General features: G+C 52.9%; 1 protein-coding gene across 3 annotated transcripts in view; it reads left to right on the top strand.

Moving 5' to 3' along the window:
- Positions 1–19,156, top strand: part of Cacna1i (calcium voltage-gated channel subunit alpha1 I) — a 110,447-nt gene extending 91,291 nt beyond the window's left edge. For 2 of the 3 annotated variants that reach the window (XM_029470056.1, XM_085831343.1), the window contains 11 exons: positions 1,171–1,280; positions 1,873–2,006; positions 2,786–2,856; positions 8,595–8,673; positions 9,232–9,353; positions 9,884–10,276; positions 10,539–10,685; positions 11,583–11,786; positions 12,447–12,612; positions 14,539–14,735; positions 15,918–19,156. In XM_029470056.1, the coding sequence (XP_029325916.1) occupies positions 1,171–1,280; positions 1,873–2,006; positions 2,786–2,856; positions 8,595–8,673; positions 9,232–9,353; positions 9,884–10,276; positions 10,539–10,685; positions 11,583–11,786; positions 12,447–12,612; positions 14,539–14,735; positions 15,918–16,559 (2,265 nt within the window). In that variant the 3' untranslated portion in view covers positions 16,560–19,156. The remainder of the gene's footprint in view (positions 1–1,170; positions 1,281–1,872; positions 2,007–2,785; positions 2,857–8,594; positions 8,674–9,231; positions 9,354–9,883; positions 10,277–10,538; positions 10,686–11,582; positions 11,787–12,446; positions 12,613–14,538; positions 14,736–15,917) is intronic. The other variant, XM_021182805.2, reaches the window with a different exon arrangement.
- The last annotated feature ends 654 nt before the right edge of the window (positions 19,157–19,810 follow it).

Raw genomic sequence — 19,810 nt, 5'->3', positions numbered from 1 at the left:
AAGGCCACGCGGGGAGAACCAGCTTTAGCTGGATCCCACCTCAGGTTGAGATTGAGTAGAGGGTCAGCGTCCATGAAGTCCCTCTGTGATGGGCTTACACCAGGCCCTTGTGGGGAAGAGATGCAGGGCAGCTGGTAAGTGAGAAGCTGAAAAGAAAAGGGTCACTCTTCCCAGGAATGTGAGGGAGGTGGCATTTGTGAGCAGCCCAGCGCATGAGTAGCAGTGACTGTGGTGTGATAAGGTGGATGTTGCAGGGCATGATGTGTGCATTAATCTTCATTGTAAAGTCGATGTTAGGAGGACCCTGGTCGGGTTTTCCAGGTGAAGAGGTTGAGCCTCAGAGAACAGGCAGCAGAGACAGAACTGGAGCTTAGATTTGTGTTCAAAGTTTACAGAGCTCCCCCGACTGCCCACTGAATATCCTGAGTCTAAGGGATGACTTTCTTGGGGGCAGGCTCATGGCCAGCAAGCATCCTTGGGGTAGATGCTAGATAGCATGTAGCAGAAGAGTGTGAGGGGCAGGTGCTTTCTAAAAGACTCTGCTTGGCAGAGTTGACAGGAAGGGTGGCACCAAGCCTCCAGGTGAGGAATTAGCATCTTATTTCAGTGGACAGAGAGGACGATTAGGAAGTGAGAAGGAAGGGAACCATGGCAGAGTGAACAGTAATTACAGAATTTCCAAGTGAACGTGAAGACATGGGATTATTACAGTTTCCAAGCACCAATTATTTTTCTGGTGCCCAGCCCTGGATACCTCATTTAATTATCGCAGCAGCTTTTTGACAGGCAGGAGGGATTGTTTAAAAAAATTTTTTTTTAGTTGAAGAAACTAAGTGTCAGAAAGGTCAAGCACTTTCCTGGGTCATGGACTGGATAAGGAGCAAGAGTTAAGCAGTATTCAAATCTACGGAATATGGTTTAGGGATCCTTAACCACACCTCATTCTGTCTCCAAAGAGGAGCAGCTGGGTCAGGCTAGCACAAATGAGGGAATAGCGATGTGAAATGACTTAACACAAGTGAAGACATAGGAATGAAAAGGAATATAAATAAATAAATAATACTAAATGTAAATGGACTAATCTCTCCTCTTAAAAGACAGAGTCTCTGGTTGTAGGAAGGTCCTGGGGCAGATAATAGTACTGGACCATGCCTCTCTTTGCCCCCGTAGTCCCTAGAGACAGCCCTCAAGTACTGCAACTACATGTTCACCACTGTCTTTGTGCTGGAGGCTGTGCTGAAGCTGGTGGCGTTTGGCCTGAGGCGTTTCTTCAAGGACCGGTGAGTGGCTGGGTCATTTACTAGAGCGGCAAGGTTGGGAAGAAGTCTTGATCTTTAAAGAAGCCTGAAGGAGCCAGTAACATCTGGATATTGATAGTCAAGGTGTCCTAGTTGTTGACTAGATTCCCAGGCAAGAGGCGGTTAAGTCACAGTGAATGGATTCAAGCTGTCTTAGCTCATCTCCCGTGGGTCCACTGTAACCTGAAGACAGAGCATGGTCTGCCTCATGCTAACTTTTCAGAGGAAGCAACCAAGGCTTAGAGAGCTTGACAGACTGGCCAAATGCTACTCAAAGGGATCAGATAGTTTAGGATTTAGACTTAGAAGTCAGAATCCATGCCTTCTCTCTTACAGGAGGCCAGAGATGTTTCTTCAGCTTGAACACCTTACTGTAGAAGGGAAAAAGGGGGCCAGATTCACTGGTACCAGAGAGGGTGGGTAGAAGGAAGGGTATTTGCACATTCTAGTGGGCCCCACAGGAGTGTGAAGCGCTGGGAGTCTGCCTTCCGCCGCTCAGGTGTGTCTGAGCCACTATGCTTCCCCCCTACCCCTTCCCCCCCCCTATTCCTGCCTCAACTGCCCTGCTGTACAGATGGAACCAGCTGGACCTGGCCATTGTGCTGCTGTCTGTCATGGGCATCACACTGGAGGAGATTGAGATCAATGCGGCCCTGCCCATCAACCCCACCATCATCCGTATCATGCGTGTTCTGCGTATTGCCCGGGGTAAGTAGGAGACAGGACAGGGCCGAGACAAGCAGGGGTGGGAAGGGGGCTCCCCATTGGTTACCTATGGGAGAGCATGTAAGAGTGGGGTGGGTGGGAGATGCGGAACATGTGAGAAAGAGGGACCCTGCTGAGTAGGGCAGAGCAGGATTCAAAAGAAGAGCACATGTTACCCCTGTGTGTGCACAGCCTCCTGCACACCCAGCTGCCCACCCCCATGCTTGTGTAGACCTGCCTCTGCTTTCTCATGACAGCATAATCCATGTAGTCCAGTCTCAGGATGTGGCACAAAGAACCCAGTTCTGGCTCCACGTGCTGCCTGGCATTTCTTTAGCACTGGAGCAGGGATGCAGACCTAAGCACGTCTGACAATCTTCCTTTCCTCCCCAGAAGCCCTTCTCTCATCCCCAATTTTTTTCCCACTCTTTCAAAAATCTTACTGCCACAGCGATGGCAGGGTGCTTCTTGCTTCTCTGCCCACCTCCTGCCTCCTGCTTCCATGGTCTCACAGGACCACATTTATAGACAGTTGTAAACCACCATGTGGGTGCTGGGATTGAACTCAGGACCTCTGGAAGAACAGCTAGTGCTCTTAACTACTGGGCCATCCTTCCAGACCCTTCAGCCATATTCTTCTGTAGTACCCAAGAGGGGACTCTGATCATCACCCCCTGCTCTGTGTTCCCTCTCCTCTCTGAGTTCATACACATGTGTGCACACAATCCCATGTACATATCCATAGCCTGGACTGACAGTTGGGGTTGAATGTTCACCCACAGTGTTGAAGCTGTTGAAGATGGCCACAGGAATGCGGGCCCTGCTGGACACAGTGGTACAAGCTCTGCCCCAGGTAAGAGCTATACCCTTCCAGAACCCTGCCTTAAAATGTAGGGTTCATTGTGTGGGGGATGTGAGCTTCAATTTTCCTTATCCCAGACCTGCCAAAACCCAGGACAGTCTCTTCCCTGGGGAGTTGTTTGAACCTCTCCTGCTTGTCTTTGGGAACTCAAAACATTGTCACCAGTATTCACTCTATGTCTAGTTCTGTGAGTACTCTGGGGATATATACAGTTCTTTGGGGAGGCCCTAGGCTGGTGGGGGAGATAAACACTTCAGGGTCCTATAGGACGAGGCCTGTGTTATGCTCCAGGGAGGGAGGAGCTACAGGTTATTTATTCCCTTGGGAATTCGGGGAAGATGACTTTTGAGCTGGACCTGGAAAGGTGGCTTGACGGTCAGTTGTCACGTGATGGACGGTGAGGTTTCCATACAGCATTCCCGGAGGGGAAGTACAAACCCCAGTCTGAGTAGGAGGACACTAATCAGGTCGCCGGTAAGCTGGGGTCTGGCTCACAGAGGCAGGTATTTTTATCCTTGTAATACTTGGGCAGTGTTAGTGCCCTTGACCCCACCCATCCATGTCTGAGTGCTCTGCTGAGCTGACCCTTGCACACATCCACACTCATTGTGATTCATATGGGCAACTTTGTGCTTCATAAAAATCAAAGGCATATATACAGTACACAGGGAAGAAAGAGGTGGATTCTGTTGGGAATCTCCACTGAGGACACCAGTCAGTTCCATTCCTGAGTTTGGTGTGAGCTTTCCAGTGTTGCAATGTTAAGGCCACCAGAGACCAACACAGAGACACTCTTAACATCTTTATTGCTGACTGGAGATTGCGTGGGGAACATGCCCAAATCATGCAGCCCCGAGTCTTACAGCTCTTGGTTTTTTTGTGTGTGTTTGATTTTGTTTTTTATTTTTTTAATGCACAAAAGCACATCTGGTTGACACATGCCATAGTTAGCAAGAACAATTAGCAAGAAGTGGGACTCAGAAGCCAAAACAGAAATATTAGTACATCTAAGGACTCCCTTGGAACTCAGGATCAGGTCTTTGCTCCCATTTTGGCAAGTGCTGGGGTCCACATACTGGGTTTTCAGGTCAGAATAGTGCCTTTAATGTGATCTCATTGTGCTGAGGTCCGGGAGCCTGTGACATCCCTTACTGTTTCTATGGGTATGGGTCAAATTGTGGAGTCATCTTGGGGCAGGGAGTTACATTGTCCCCTCAGCACTTGAACAGAACCTATTCTGTCTTACATAGTTAAGTAGACAGCTGAACAAGCAGGATCTTATAGTCAGGCTTAGGAACAAAAGGATCAATGGCCCAGCAATGGCCATAAGCAGAGTAGTTAACCAGTGGGCCTAGGAGAGCAAAGATTGATACCACTGGTTAGATTCTTGGCATCTCCTTTCTCTTTTCTCAGTGTTATTTCTGACTATGGCTAAACACTCTCTAATTACCCCTAACTGGTTGGCATAGAAGCAACAGGTTTCTCTCAGTGCCACACAGAGACATCTTGTTTCATGAAGAAAAACCTCTGCTCAGGAGCCTACCTGGGCTTCCAGATGGGAAATAGAATGTTCCAGATGGCCTAGGTCTATGTTTACTTGAGTACTGAGTTCTTTAAATATTTTTTTTTATCCCCCGCAACTAGGGCTAAAGTTCTAACTGCAGCAGGGCCTGTGATGTCTGCCCCTCCCAATAGGGGAATGAGAATGGGATGGTGCGCCACGCACAGGGCAGCCCACCATCGAGATTTAGGTGGGGCTGGCTAATTCTTCATAATAGGCAATCATCTGTGGTGTGACACACACGAGGACTCCAAGGAGTGACATCTCCTCCGGTGCAAACAATTCGGAAGATGCACACGTGGTTAAGCTGTTACTTACTGCAAGCGAGCCAAGTAGTGCCCGGGGCCTGGAAGTGTGCTTGTCTGCCAGTCTCGGAGTTAACCTGCTGTGTATGGCTTCAGGAATCTGCATAGGGGGAACAACCTAGGGGGTTTCTTAGTGACGTTAAACAGGTGCTCTTTTCTTGGTCGATTCTGAGGGTGAACTTAGGATGGTCCCATTTACAGTTTTCAGGATTGGAAGTGGAGAGAATCGTTTGATAGTATGGGGGTTTGGGACCCAGGCATAGCCAGCAGTCTTTACCTATGTCTATAGGGAAACAGTTCAGGAAGTGATGCCGGTCTAGCATCCCAGACACTGAGGGTCTGGCTTCCTCTAATTCCTGGACCTTTACCATTCATGCTTACCAAAGGGGATATTGGAGATTTGGGGCTTCCCGCCTTAGGGAGCTCGTATCACCTAGATGGGCCAGTTTGGGCAGATGGGCCAGATGACCCTAGGTAGAGGTTTCCTTTGGATAGTACGTTTGCAGCCTGGGTCTCAACCACTCACATACAGCCTGGCTTTCTGGGTTCTGCTGGTTTCCCAATAAAGACCTTCAAGTTTCCTGCTAAGGTCTAACCTTTATAGCCATGGAACTGGGTTGACCACCGAGGCTGTCTCGGTGTCAAGTAGGATAGGCTTCCACCCCTCGAGAGAAGGCGACTATGAAAGCTAGCAAATACTTGTACCCATGAACCATGGGCTTTATGGAAATCTGCCTCCCGTTGTTCTCTGAGGATACTTCCTCGGGTATGGATTCCTTTGGGGGCTTTTCTTCCTTCTTTAGGGTTCACGTGGGCACAAGTAAGACTTCTAGATACAGTGTTTTTTTTAACAAGATTGTCTAGTTGAAGAATATAATATCTGGGCCTCAACAGTTTTGGATGCTCCCAAGAGGGTGGCCTGGTGGGGTTTAGTGAGCGTTTGTCTCCTGATCAGCAGGGAGAACAGAGTACAGGTCTCCTGTTCAGCAAGAACCACCACCCATCTGCAACTTGTTTGGCATTTTCTCTCTTTTCCTATTACGTTTCTTCCTGTGTGTAGTTTGGGTACGGGAGAAGTTTGGGTTCAGGCAGGGTAACCTGGAGAGCCCCCACTGGCTCTAGGCTCACCTTCTGGGGGCCAAGTCTGCTGCCCTACTCCCTTGGGCTTCTGAAGACTCTCCTTTTTGATGCCTTATACAGTGGACAATGGCTACATTTTTGGGCTGCTTAGTAGGGCCACAGTTCCTTTGTTTTTGATTTCCTTTCTGGCCAAGGTGAATAGTCCCCTTTCTTTTCTTGATGGAGGGTCCTGTGGACATGGGCTATGGCAAATGGCTTTGTCCTTCCCCTAGTGAAATGCCTGGGTCAACACCAGAAGCTTAGCCTTTGTGCTGAGGTTCCTCAGCTGAGGGACTGGGCTCACACCGCACTGTCCAGGGTGACGACTACACCCCGGCATACCTGATTCTGTCTTGAACAAAACTGTTTCCATAATATACAGTATCTCTCCTGCCTCTCACAGCAGAACATCTGTTAGGTCTGACAGATTGGACCTCATCAGTCATTTCCAGGCAACCACAGAGGGGCTCGGTTGGGTTATCTATCGCCTGGCAGCAGGCTGGCTGGTTAATGGCTGAGGTTCTAAAGAATTGGATACAGGGCTGGTCCAGAACTGCCTGATGATGTATTATTCAGGCACTGGACACCCACTTCTCTGAGGTTCCCCTCAGGAAGAGCTCTACAGAGTGTGGGGTGATTAGGAACACATTCCTGGCCCAAGTTCAGCTTGTAAGCTTCACTAGTGTGGCTGTAGAGACAGCTGCTCACAAACAAACTAGCCAAGAGGCAGAAACAGAATCAGATCTTTTGGATAGAGAGATTACTTCTTGGCTTCTAGATAGGCTTCTGCCAGGGTCCCAGTGCCAGGGCAATACCCTGGACCTCACTCACATACAAATAGAGATGTCTACTAGGGCCAGTGCAGAGATGAGGGCCATCTTCAAAGCCTCAAAGTTCCTTGTTGAATCATCAGTCCATTGCAGTGGCTGGGTGCTGCTGCCAGTTCTAAGGGCTCAGCTATCTCTACGATCCTGGGTAGCTTCTAGAGGCAACACCTGACCTTCCACCGAAGTTCCTGTGTTTGTTTCCTTGTATAGGGATTGGTAGAACTTTTGAAATTTGGCTCTGGAAAAGCATTCCTTTGCCCTATACAGATGGAAAAGGCATCAGGGGGGCAGGGGGCCTCTCTGGGGAGGTGACCTAAACTGGGCTTTGAGAGATGAGGAGGGACTAACCATACTAAGTCCAAGTGTCGTCCCTGTAGAGGGACAGGATATGCCCACCCAGCAGCCCATTTCCACACAGTTGGAGTCAAGGAGCTGAAAGATCAGACTGGGAGGGTGGGGGTGTCATGGCAGGCCTTTAGCTCGGGGACAAAACAACTATTCTTTGTGCTTTGTGCTGTAGACTCTGTACTCCATAGGAGTATTTGGGTAAGAGGGCTCCAAGCAGAGCTGCCTCTGTGAGGAGACTGGAGGGAAGGCTGGGGGCAAGGAGGCAGGTGAGGAGAAGGCTGCTGGGGCTCTCAGGCCCTAAGGGGCTGAGGGTGAAGGTAGGAGATGTAAGGGGAAGATGGGGGCAGTATCCATTTCACTAAACGCTTGCATCCTTGATGAGTAGGGTGCCATTAATTAGCCAGGCACCACAGTGCTGAGTGGCTGTCCTCCCTCTCACAGTCTGTGATCAACGGGGTTTATTTTACGGTAATTACCTCAAACGCCTCTCGACTCAATTCGCAGGAGCCTTTGGAGGGTCAGGAGGGATTTTCTTTGTAGGGCAGGAACGCCTTCTAGCCTCCTCCATAGCACTAGGCAAAGGCAGTCTCCCACTGGTGCATGGATTTGAACCAGGTTTGGAATCTGGGGCAATCTGTCCTACAGGAGCCGTGGGGACAGGGGTGGCTGCATTTGCAGGAGGCTCCTGGGATCACGGGCATGCGTGAGTCCTCCACTCCTTCCTTCCTGTGGCCAGCCTTGCACTGGTCTGTGGAGGCAAGTGGTATATCATCCAGTCGTGTCACGGGCCAGCAATGGACAGCTTGCTGGGCTTGAATCCCCGAGGCGTCCTCACTCATGAGAGTGGTGTAACTAAACAGGCACTTCCACTCTTGGTCTGTCTCATTTTCACTCAAGAAACTTTCACTCAAGAAACGGGGAGAGAGATGGCACATTTGTGTGTGTGTGTGTGTATTCGAGTGTACTCGAGTGTATACATGTGTAAGGGTGGGTGTGTGATTGAATGCTTTTTGTTTGTTTGTTTGTTTGAGGCGAGGTCTCTTCCTGAGCCTAGAGCTCATGAGTGAACGCCAGGGATCTGCCAGTCTCTGCCCACATAAGCAGGGCATATCCCTGTACCCTGCTTTTATGCGAGGCTGGAGATCTGAATCCAGGTCCTCATGCTTACACAATGAGCACTTGATCTACTGAGTCACCTCTCCAAACCCCTCATAGGTTTCCGGGACAAGTGATGTGCTCATGGCAAAGACATTAGGTATCTAGTTCTTACCCGGTGATCTATGCTGTAGGAGTCTTGCCCTTCAGGAGGTTACAGGGGGATAGGGACATGGATACTTAGTAACAATGTAGCTAACAATATAGCTGTAACAATATAGCTGCCCTGAGGCTGTCCCTGCCTCTGTTCCCTTGGCCTGAGGTCCTTCACCTCTATCCTTCTGCCCCAGGAATTCCTTTCCCTGCCCTCTTCCAGTTCTGGAACTCCTGTTCCTGACTCTGCCCAGGCCTTCCCCTTCTCCTCTTGCACACCTCAGGCCTCCAGCCCTCAGCCCAGTCCACCTCTCCCCACAGGTGGGCAACCTGGGCCTCCTCTTCATGCTGCTCTTCTTCATCTACGCCGCTCTGGGAGTGGAGCTCTTCGGAAAGCTGGGTGAGCGATGCTGCCACTGGAGGCTGTGGGATGGGGGAGATGCCTCAGTAGCAGGACTTTTCATTCAAACCCAATCTTAGCATGGGGTAGTTTCTGAAGCCAGGCTCATGAATGTACATCAGATGTGTATTGTGGAGTCCTGGACTTCAACTTTTGGTCTTCTGGGAAGCCTCCTTTCTCTGCTTCCAGCCACTGGCTGTTCTGAGCCAGGGTTACCTCAGTAATAGCAACCAGGGCAAGGGAGAGGGCAACACATTCCATGTTGATCCCAGCCCTGCATATAAGGTAGGTTTCAGAAACCAGGGGTTCTCCCAAGGGGCTGGGCCTTTCCCCACCCATCTCTCTCATGAGTTGATTATTGGATAGAAGAGCCAGATGCTCCTGAGACTGAGCCTCCAGCCAGTGCAGTACTTCCTTGAGCCTCAGTTGTCTCATCTATGGGCTGGCCACAGTCCACATGCACTATTGAGGGTTGTAGGAGTTACTCAGAGAGGATACTCAGGGGTGGCAGCTTGGGGTGCCGTGGGTGGACAGGCTGACCTCCTCTCCCCCTCTCAGTCTGCAATGATGAGAACCCGTGTGAGGGCATGAGCCGGCACGCCACCTTTGAGAACTTCGGCATGGCCTTCCTCACACTCTTCCAGGTCTCCACAGGCGATAACTGGAACGGGATTATGAAGGTATTCACGGGCCAGCTGAGGGGAGATCAGATAGTTTCAAGTCCTGGATGCATGGTGGCCCCACTGATCCAGACACAGTACCCTCTGCATGCCCAGTGTCCCATTGTAAACAGGAGGGGAGTCAGGGACCAAAGATGTCCACTGACCTCCTTGCAGAACTTTGGTGGGCTGGCCAGAAAAGCAGCTGTGAATGCTTGGGAAACGCCACACCTCTTCTCAGATTTGCCTGTGGCTCTGAGAGGTGGAGTTGGCCACCATAGGGAGTGAAGAGGACTAGAGCAAACCAGAACTTGGCTGAAGTTGAGGCAGGCTCTGGTTCAGTCATCATAAGTTAGGCAGGCAGGAAGGCAGTTAGGACTCTGGAGGGGCATTGATCTAGGGCCCATGGTGTGCCTGCACATGTGTGAGTGTGTGCTATGCATATGCCTGACCTCTGGTAGCCTTGTGCACCCTCTGTGCTAGGGAGGTGGGGTGTGTGGTTGGGCAGATATGTTGGGTGGCATCGACTTAACCTGCCTGTTCCTTGGTAGGACACTCTGCGAGACTGCACCCACGATGAGCGCAGCTGCCTGAGCAGCCTGCAGTTTGTGTCGCCTCTCTACTTTGTGAGCTTCGTACTCACAGCGCAGTTTGTGCTCATCAATGTGGTGGTGGCCGTGCTGATGAAACATCTGGATGACAGCAACAAGGAGGCCCAGGAGGATGCAGAGATGGATGCTGAGATCGAGCTGGAGATGGCCCATGGCCTAGGCCCTGGGCCCGGCCCCTGTCCCTGTCCCTGTCCCTGCCCCTGCCCCTGTCCCTGTCCTGGCCCGAGGATGCCCACCAGTTCACCGGGGGCTCCAGGCCGAGGATCAGGAGGGGCAGGCGTTGGAGGCGACACTGAGAGCCACCTGTGCCGGCACTGCTATTCTCCAGCCCAGGTGGGCAGGGGCCGAGAGGTGAATGGGACACAAAGGGCAGGAGCCATGGGGCCAGATGGGTAGCTGGGCTGGTGGGGGGTGGGTAACCTCCATCTTCTGGGCTCCCTCTGTGTTCAGCTTCAAGAGAGGGCGATCCTGGTGAGGAGCTCAGGCCCAGGCTGTGGGCACAGAGAATTGGGAAGGCAGCTCTGCCCCACCCACCCCAGAGTCCAGGGACCCAGCCGATAATCCCACCTGTCCCCACCCTGCCCCGTCCGCCTAGGAGACCCTGTGGCTGGACAGCGTCTCTTTAATCATCAAGGACTCCTTGGAGGGGGAGCTGACCATCATTGACAACCTGTCTGGCTCCATCTTCCACCACTACTCCTCACCTGCCGGCTGTGGCAAGTGTCACCATGACAAGCAAGAGGTACTGACAGCCTGGGAGGAGGAGCTGTGGGCTCTCCGGGAGTCACCCGGGAGCGAAGTGCTGGGGGAAGCCGTGGCTTTAGGCTCCTAGAAACAGGCCGATCCCACTGCGCAAAGTGGTATTGTCTAGGAAGGGCAGCCCTGTGGTGGGGCCTAGAGAGCCCCAGAGAGAGTCCTAAGCACCCTTGGTTATAAAAGATGCCTAGATGCAGTAGTCATTCCACCGTATGCTGCTGGGACAGGTTTTGTCCCTTCTATGGCTGCCATTTTGCCCTTTCTGAAGGAGGAAGGGGGTGGGTCTCTGGTGTTTGCTTGTTGTGTTCTCTGATGGTCATGGCCACCCCACCCCCACCCCTACCCCGAGTATCTCGGTGCATCCTTCGAGAGCCTCCTTCAGGCTTCATCTCCGTGGCAGCTCAGACCCACTCTGCTCAGGACCCATCTCTCAAGGCTGTTTGCAAGAGTTCTTCCAAGGCCCCTGCGCATCTAGTTCCTGGGCTCATCCCAGGGAGGTCTAGGATCAGTGTCTGTGAGGTTATCTCCAGGAGCTGTGGGCAGGAGCTGATCACGTGGGCTGCTCACTGCTCCTACCCCTAAGGCAGAGACAGATTTCTCAGGGTAGTAGGTCATGCAGATCCCCTTGCAGGGACATCTGCAGAGGACACAAGTGGTCCTCAGAGAAGTCACACCCAGCCCAGTTCTGTACCGTCGCTCACTGTACCATGGCTACTTTTGTGCTCAGACACTAAGGTGGGCCACTCAGACCTGGTTTCCATTTGGAGTGGCCCCTGTGCCATCCTCATGTGTCACCCAGGCTGGGATCCTACACAGAGTGGGCCCACCACCCATGCCCAGCAGGCCCGTGAACCACTCTGACCACTGCCCCATGTCCTTTCAGGGACCTGTTGCTCAGCGCTCCAGGCCCAGGCTGCCCCATCCCAGCCCCAGGGTGACCCGAGGCCACCACCTCCCCCCGCAGGTGCAGCTGGCTGAGACAGAGGCCTTCTCCCTGAACTCAGACAGGTCCTCGTCCGTCCTGCTGGGGGATGACCTGAGTCTTGAGGACCCCACGGCCTGCCCGCAGGGCCCCAAGGAGAGTAAGGTAAGCAGCTAAGTGTCTACTTACATTGTATTTCATGTGTGATGCCAGGGTACACAATTTCCCTGGCCCAGGTTGGGCTCAGGCTCAGGTTAATGGAGGCCGTATCTTTATGCCAGACACAGATAGCAAGTCACAGGTTGAGGTGGCATGAGCCCATCAACATCAGCGTGGACTCAGGCAGCTCTCAAGGAACTTGTGGGGCTGGGAAAACTCTAGAAAGAGATGCTCCAGCCCTTCGCTCCTCATGCAAGACCCCAGGCAGTGGCCAGAGAGGAAGAACTCTTCTCCCCGAGTATGAATGTGGAAACTGAGTCCTAACAAAAGGAAGGGCCCACCTAATGTTCTAGTACGATGCTTTCATCCTGAGTGACCACCACACTGAGTTAGCCTTTGATTATAGACATTAGGAGGACCCGGTCCTGTCTCATGAGAGGCCATTAGATTCAGGAAGGCAAGGGTTGGGGAACCACAGCTGCCTGGGGCATCCGACAGGGCTTCCTAGAGGTGAGGACCTTCCATTTGAGGACTGGAAGGTGCCGACTGCTGGCCAGGTGGAGGAGGTAAGAGAAAGGACTTCCTAGATAGGAATAGGGATAGTTACGCAGGAGCCATGCCTCCGAGTCCCCCAACTTACTGATCTTTTATCTCCTTTGCCTGCAGGGTGAGCTAGAGCCTCCGGAGCCCATGCAGGCTGGAGACCTGGATGAATGCTTTTTCCCCTTTGCCAGTGATCCAGTGTCTGCAGGCCCAGAGAGCCTGCTGTGCGAGATGGGGGCCATTCCATTCAACCCCGTCCAGTCCTGGCTCAAACATGAGAGCAACCAAGGTGAGGGTCGATGATGCCCTGCCGGCTCCCGCACCCTGATCCCAAGAGTCTGCTTTATGGGGGAGGTGAAGCCAGGGCTTCTCCCATGAAGAACCAAATAGGTGTCTGACGATTCGAGGAAAGACTCAAGCCTGATACAGTAGTGACAAAAGACATAGAGTCAATGAGCTAGTGATAGCCACAGCAGCCCGGTCTAAAGGAAGCGCCACACCTAGCTTCTCATGTTCTGGGAGGGAAAGGGAACTGGGCTGTGGGACACAGCTCTTAGTGTCAAGCAGAAGGAAGCCTTACAGATGGAAGGCCTTTGGGTGGAGTCTAATTGGAGAGGCAATCCCTCCCCACCACCACCCCCCAGATATTCACACAAGGTGACACATATGACAGAAAGATGTCTCTCAGCAGCCCTTTGATGGAGAGATCTCTATCCCCAAACCTTCCTGAACAGTGGGTTTGTGTTTTGGGACATGGCCAGACTGTGGGATCAGGGCTAGGGACTGAGCTAGCTTGCTTGCCACTTGGGCTCCCTCTTAGAAGATGACAGGAATCTGGTTGGCAATACTGGCTGGGTGGGGGCAAAAGGAGACAGCTCAACAGAATGACACCCCTCCCCCAGACCCTGAGCTCATTCCAAGATGTCTTCTGTGCTGTCTAGGTGACTGGCTTCTCCACAGACCCTCCGTAAAGCCTCTCGTGGACATGATGGCTGGGATGTCAGGGGTTTCTTGATCTTAAAAACCAGAGCTCAGGGTCTAATTGCAAGCACATTCTGATGAAGTGTTAAATTAACCATTATTCTATATATTCCTTCAGTATACTAGGCAGCACAGATCAGGAACCTTTCCAGAACTCAGCCAGCACAGCTGCCTGGTGTCTACTCCAATATCTGAACCCTATATTCCTTCCCCATTCTATGAAGGCAGAAGCAGCTGCTGCTGGTCCTGGCATACAAAAGTCTGTCTTGTCTCAGGTTCCTCATCCTGGCCTTGTTCCTTTCTATCTGCATCAGAGCAGACCAAGCCCATCTGGAAGTTTCTGTACTATCAGTGCAGGGCCTGGTCCTTGCCTACCTACCCCACATTGTCCAAGAGGGGCCCTCAGGCCTGGCCAGGCCAAGTTAGATAGTCAGAGCCTAAGGGATGAGTCTAAGTCAGAGTTTTAGTGATTGAATACCTACTGTGTGCATGGTGCTGGGCTAGGTGCTCCATACCTGCTGTTGTCTCCAGAGCACTCCTCTTGTGTTGTTTACATTGTCACTACTGTGACCAAATACCTGGTAAAAGCAACTTAAGGAAGAGTCTGTTTTGGCTCACAGTTCTAAGGTATAGTCCATCATGGCAGAGAAGGCATGGCGGTGGCAGCTCAAGGCAGCTGGTCACATTTGCATCCCCAGTCAGGAAGCAGGGACTGATAAACACTGGTGCTCAGCGTTTTTCTCCTTTGTGTTCAGTCCAGGACCTCAGCCTGTGGGATGGTGCTGCCCACAGTTAGGGTGGCTCCTTTTACTCTCAACCCAATCTAGAAATTACACACACACACACACACACACACACACACACACACACACACACACACACACACAGTACCTCTCCTTGGTGACTCTAAAACCTGTTGAGTTGATTGTGTCAATAATCCCATCCCCCACTGGGTGGATGTCTGTCCCCATTCCCTGAGGAAGAAGGCCCAGGAGTCAGGCCTGGAGTCTGGTCTGGTCTGCTCTGAAAGCAGCACTTTCCTCAGACTCAGTCCTTCCTGGAATCACACCAAAAATGTTCCTTGCTCTCATAGCAAGGAAACCAATGCTTCAATCTGAAGACTTGCCCACAGTCTCACAGCCAGTGTTAAGTAGCCCAGGTGAGGGCTGGCGCTCTGTGCCCACCCCCTGGGCTGTCCCGAGCATCTCATCTTCTTCTTCTGTCCCTCCTGCAGCACCCCCAAGCCCTTTCTCCCCGGATGGTTCCAGCCCTCTGCTGCAGATGCCTGCTGAGTTCTTCCACCCTGCTGTGTCTGCCAGCCAGAAGGGGCAGGAACCGGGCATGAGTTCAGGGACCCTGCCCAAGATTGCACTTCAGGGGTCCTGGGCATCCCTGAGGTCACCGAGCGTCAACTGCACCCTCTTGCGCCAGGTACAGGCACCTCCTGGATTCTGCAGAGTGTCCTGGAGCCATGGGGAAGTGGGGGCAGGGGAGGGATAGAACATGACACAGCCATGGCATCTGAGTCTGGGAAAGTTGGGGAGCTTCTGAGACTTGAGAGGAGAGGTGACCCCAAAGATGAATATGAGCAAGCCTACCTCCTGAGGAAGATCTAGGTTGCCAAGGCAGCTGAAATGGGGGACCAAGCTTGAAAGAAGGAAATAAAGAGAGGCACTGGGGAGGCTTTCTCGGGTGACAGGATGCTAGGGTCAGGGACTGTGCCTTGAATGATATGCATGGGTGGTAGGGGCACCATTGTTGGGCTGCTTGCATACAGATTATAGATTGCTTGATTGCAGAAGGGCAAGTTGGGAAATAGGAAGACTTGGTTATAGTGTCTCCTGTATCAGGATGGCTGGAGCCACAAACAGCCCCCCCCCCATGCCATGCCAGCTGTGCACAGAGGGCCTCTGGAGCACAGGACAGAAATCCAGCAGTACCTTCAGTGGGCCATGTGTAATCCTAATACAACAGTGGAGACTGGCTTGCAGTCTCCTAGCAATCATTATCCAGGCATGGCTAACCTTGGGTTTCATCAGGTTGTTCATTGCAACAGTCAGTAGACCCAGTCTCACTGCCTCCCATGAAGGGCAGTGTAGGGTTTAAAGTGTGGTGGTGTGTGTGTGCGCGCGCGCGCGCGCTCTCGAGTGGGCACACAAACACACACACGTAGTATAGAAGGAAAGATGGCAGAGCACATGAGTGCCGGGAATATAATCTGTGTGTGAGGGGCATGGCTGGGAGAGCAAGTGGAGCTGGAGGCTTACCTAGGAGAGAGGGTGGGAGCCACTAGGATGAGGCAGAGCTATGGGGGACAGGCAGAAGAGCTTGGGAACAAGGGGCAGTGTTGGAGATGTGGTGGATGAGAGGTGGGGGCTCTGTGAAGACCAGGCTTGATGCGGACACTAAGAAGGATGACCCATGCTGTCCAGAGGGGACAGGGAGCTTGTGTGAGGCATCTGTGGTCACTGCCCCGAGAGACCCCAGGAATGCTGGTGTGGCAGAGGGGATGCTGTGGGATCCTGGGTCCCGTCATCAGACAGTCCACTAAGGATGAGTGAGGGGGGAAAGGAGATGGTACAAGCGGACTCATCCCTTCTTACCTCCCCGCAGGCTACTGTGAGTGACACGTCTTTGGATGCCAGCCCTAGCAGCTCAGCGGGCAGCCTGCAGACCACACTGGAGGACAGTTTGACCCTGAGTGACAGTCCTCGGCGTGCCCTGGGACCACCAGTCCAGGTGCCAGGGCCACGGGCTAGCCTGTCACCTGCCACCCGGCGCCGCCTCAGCCTGCGGGGGCGTGGCCTATTTAGTCTGCGTGGGTTGCGGGCCCATCAGCGTAGCCACAGCAGCGGTGGCTCCACCAGCCCTGGCTGCACTTACCACGACTCCATGGACCCCTCCGATGAGGAGGGCCGCGGGGGCGCAGGTGGTGGGGGCGCAGGCAGTGAGCACTCCGAGACCCTCAGCAGCCTGTCACTTACATCTCTCTTCTGCCTACCACCCACGCTGCCACCACCCGGCCTCACCCCAGCCAGGAAGTTCAGCAGTACCAGCAGCCTGGCTGCTGGACCTGGCCGTCCTGGCGCCACTGTCTCCGTCCGTGGCCTGGCCAGGAGTCCCTCATGGGCTGCAGACCGCAGCAAGGACCCACCAGGCCAGGCACAGCTGGCCTCCGGCTTGGGCTCCTCAGCACCCGAGCCACAGCCACCTCCCGGGGAGTCAACGGATGCAGCGAGCAAAAGGAAGAGATGAGGGGCCGCAGGGGCTGTGGGGGGAACCTGCTACCCGCTGTCCTCCCGCCTGCCCCATCTTGCCTTCTTTTAACCTCAGGAGCCAGGGAGCAGACAGCAATACTTTGCCCACACCTGGGAGTGGCATAGGGGCCAGTCAGCGCCAGGCCACTGGGCAGGCGACTGAGAGGGTCTGGGTTAGCCAAGGCTCAGATGCGCCCCGTCCGAGGCCCTTCCAGTGCATATGCAGATATATACATATATATATAGAGACAGACATATATTTATTTATTTTTTTTACTGAGAGCTTATGAATTCCAGAACGTGCTAAAGTTGAGGGTGCAGGCCAGGGCCCAGACAGGGGTCTCGATTGTTGGTTAGCACACAGGCCTTCACAGCAGAGATGCTCCTGCTGGGACATCAGTGGCTGTAGTTTTAGGGGTCTCCCCGAGTTGAGAGCAGCTTGGGAGAGTGTTCGGGGCCCAGGAGACAGAAGAGAAGCAATTCAGGGTGCACTTTTTTTTCCCTTTTCAAGAAGAGACCCTACTAAGTTCCCCAACCCCTACCCCACACGTCAGGGTATATCAGTCTTGTCCCTCTGACTATTGTGGTGTTGTGAAGTCTTTTGTAGACACTCTTGACACAAACTTTCTTAGCCGGCTAGATGTTCTCTTTAGAAAAACCTGGGGGTGGGGGGGGTTAGTCATATTTCTTAGAGCAGGGTTGGGGGACAGGGCAGGAGGCTCAGAGTGCAGTTTTGACTTCGGTGAACACTTTGGGGGACAGTTCACACCCCCTGAAGGCATCAAACAGGGATAATTCATGAAGGGGGGGGCAGGTGAAGGGAGTCAGTGGTACTTACTTGGTTCGAGCAGATGCCCCGTTACTGGGACTGTCAGGTACACAGGAACTTTCTGTCCTGATCCACTATGAAGGCCTCATATTTCAGCTTTCCTGGGGATTATGGTCACTCACCCTGAGCAACCCTACCCTCGCCCCAGGGGTGTTTGGGGTAACAAATCTGAAGTGGGCTCTGAACACCCGCCCAAACCCTGGCTCCAGCCTTTCCCCACCCCCGACACTCTTAGCCTCCTTGGACTCATGCTTACCCCTGAGTACGTCTCGCTGTCTCAAGCTGTGGGCTGGGTCTCACTATGGTCCTGCTTCCTGAATTAGTTCAGGACAGGTAGCTTTATTTGAGCTCTAAAGTGGATGGGTTTAAACTCAGCTGAAAGAGTGTGGCCACCTGCTACTGCTGCTGCTGGCCTGCTGTTGTTCAGGGGGCAGTATCATGGGGTGCTTGCCCGCATTACCAAGGGTCACCTTGGACCCTGCGAAGAACATGGGTGTCTCATCTCTGCTCCTGAGTCCCGAGTTCTCAGAAGTGGCCTTCTAGCCAGGCTAGTGGGCAGTAGCTGCATTTGTGTTTGTAGACTCTGGGGTGTTCCTGTCCATCGCTGGGATCCTGGGGTCAGGGCTTTGTGAGGAAGTGGGGTGCTGCCTCTAAAGCCCTTCTTAGAGGTGAGGAGTGGGACAGTCGTTGTTAGACCCACTTTACACATGGGTAAACTGAGGTTCTCGGTAACAGAAGCAGCCATTTGCCCCTGGCAGTAAAGAGCCCGGGTCACCTGGCCTGAGCATCTGGCCTGTGCTTTTCAGAGGTGGTGGTTGATAGCATCCAGCACCCTCTGCTTTCTGGGTCCAGTCAGGCAGTTATCTCAGCCTTCAGGGGGCCCCTGTATGATCATGCTGCTCTCCACAGCCAGCGTTCTCCCTATCAGGGCTCTGAGGCTGGGGAGGGATGTTCAGGCATCCATAATTCTACACTGTGTCCTCAGAGCAAGCAGACATGATGAAGGGTGTTCTAGGGGTTCGGGGATGAGGGAAGCGCTGAGCTCCTGGTAAGATGAGCTATAAAGGGCCAGGGTTGGGCAAGTGTTCTGTTCCTTCTTTGACACTGTAGCTTGGGGCTGTGGCCTGTCCATCATCAAAGCACAAATGTCTCCAATCCACATGGGCCTGTCTATGAGGAGAATGGGGACCTCCGTACCAATGCCCTAACCAATGCCCATGTGCCTGACTGTGTGGCTTGGAGGCTGGAGGGCACCATGACATCTGTAGAGAAGGGTCTGGAGCTAGTTGGGCCTGCCCTGGCTTCTTCCCGTCTTCGGCTCTGGTCCTGGCTTTCCCTCAGAGGAGGACGAATGAATTGTGAGCAGTACTTACCTGTCTGCTTGTCCCTAATATTTCTTTGGGAGCTTCTAGCTCCCAGGGTCACCTCCAGGCCCTTTTGCTGCTCTGCGTAAGGGCTTGGGGTCTTAGAAGCCGCTGTTTAGCCCAGACACATTTTTTTCCCTTTTGGTCTTTGTGCAATAATCAACGTCCCTGGCAGAGCCAGGGCTGAACTGGGGCCTGGGAGGAGGCAGAGGCCGCCTTGTCCAGCAAGCCCCCAGCCCGGCTCTGCTGCTGTGACTCTAACTTCCGGTCACTGTACAGTTTCTACAGTGTGAACGAACTTCCCTCCTAGTTGCTGAAGGCGCTGGTCCCTGCTGGCCCAGATGGCCCGGGCATAGAGAAACCAAGCCGCACCGCCAGCCAGCGTTGTTTTGAATAAAACCCCAGAACCGTGCTTAGGCCTTTCGCCATGTCTGCTCTTCCTTCCCTGCAGGATTGGGGTGTGCTGTTTATTCTCACCCCCAATGGAAATGTGATGATGTCATCATATTTTGCAGTTGTGGGGTCTGAGGTTTTGGGGGATCCAGAGACCCTATGGTAGGATCCTTTTGTGGTCAGGGTCTGGGTGGGGCTTCAGAGCTAGGGATGAGGCAAGGGAAGGTTAATATGCTCTTCCATGGTACAAATTCCTCAGTTCATAGAACTGGCATCATCAGAACTTATGGCTACAAAGGACAAGTTTCAAAAACAAAAAGATGAGGTCTAGAGAGGTGGCTTACTGAGAGAATGCCTCCTGCTCGTCTTTCTTCATCACTGTGCTGCTGCTGTGAAGAGACACAACGACTGACCGCAACAACTCTTACAAAAGAAAGGATCCAATTGGGGCTGGCTTACCATTTCAGAGGTTTAATCTGTTATTACCAGGGTGGGAAGCATTGGGGCACACAGGCAGACATGGGACTGGAGAAGTGACTTGAGAGTTCTACACCTGGAGCCACAGGCAACAGGAATAGAAAGACAGTGGGCTTGGCTTGGGATATTGAAACCTCAAAGGCCACGCACAGTGATAAACTTCCTCCAACAGGGCCACACCCCCTA

This window comes from Mus caroli, unplaced genomic scaffold, assembly GCF_978045245.1.
Source record: "Mus caroli unplaced genomic scaffold, Mus_caroli_1 scaffold_16, whole genome shotgun sequence".
NCBI lineage: Eukaryota > Metazoa > Chordata > Mammalia > Rodentia > Muridae > Mus > Mus caroli.
The sequence above is the reverse complement of the archived record's forward strand: the minus strand, read 5'-3'. Positions and strand labels throughout refer to the sequence as shown.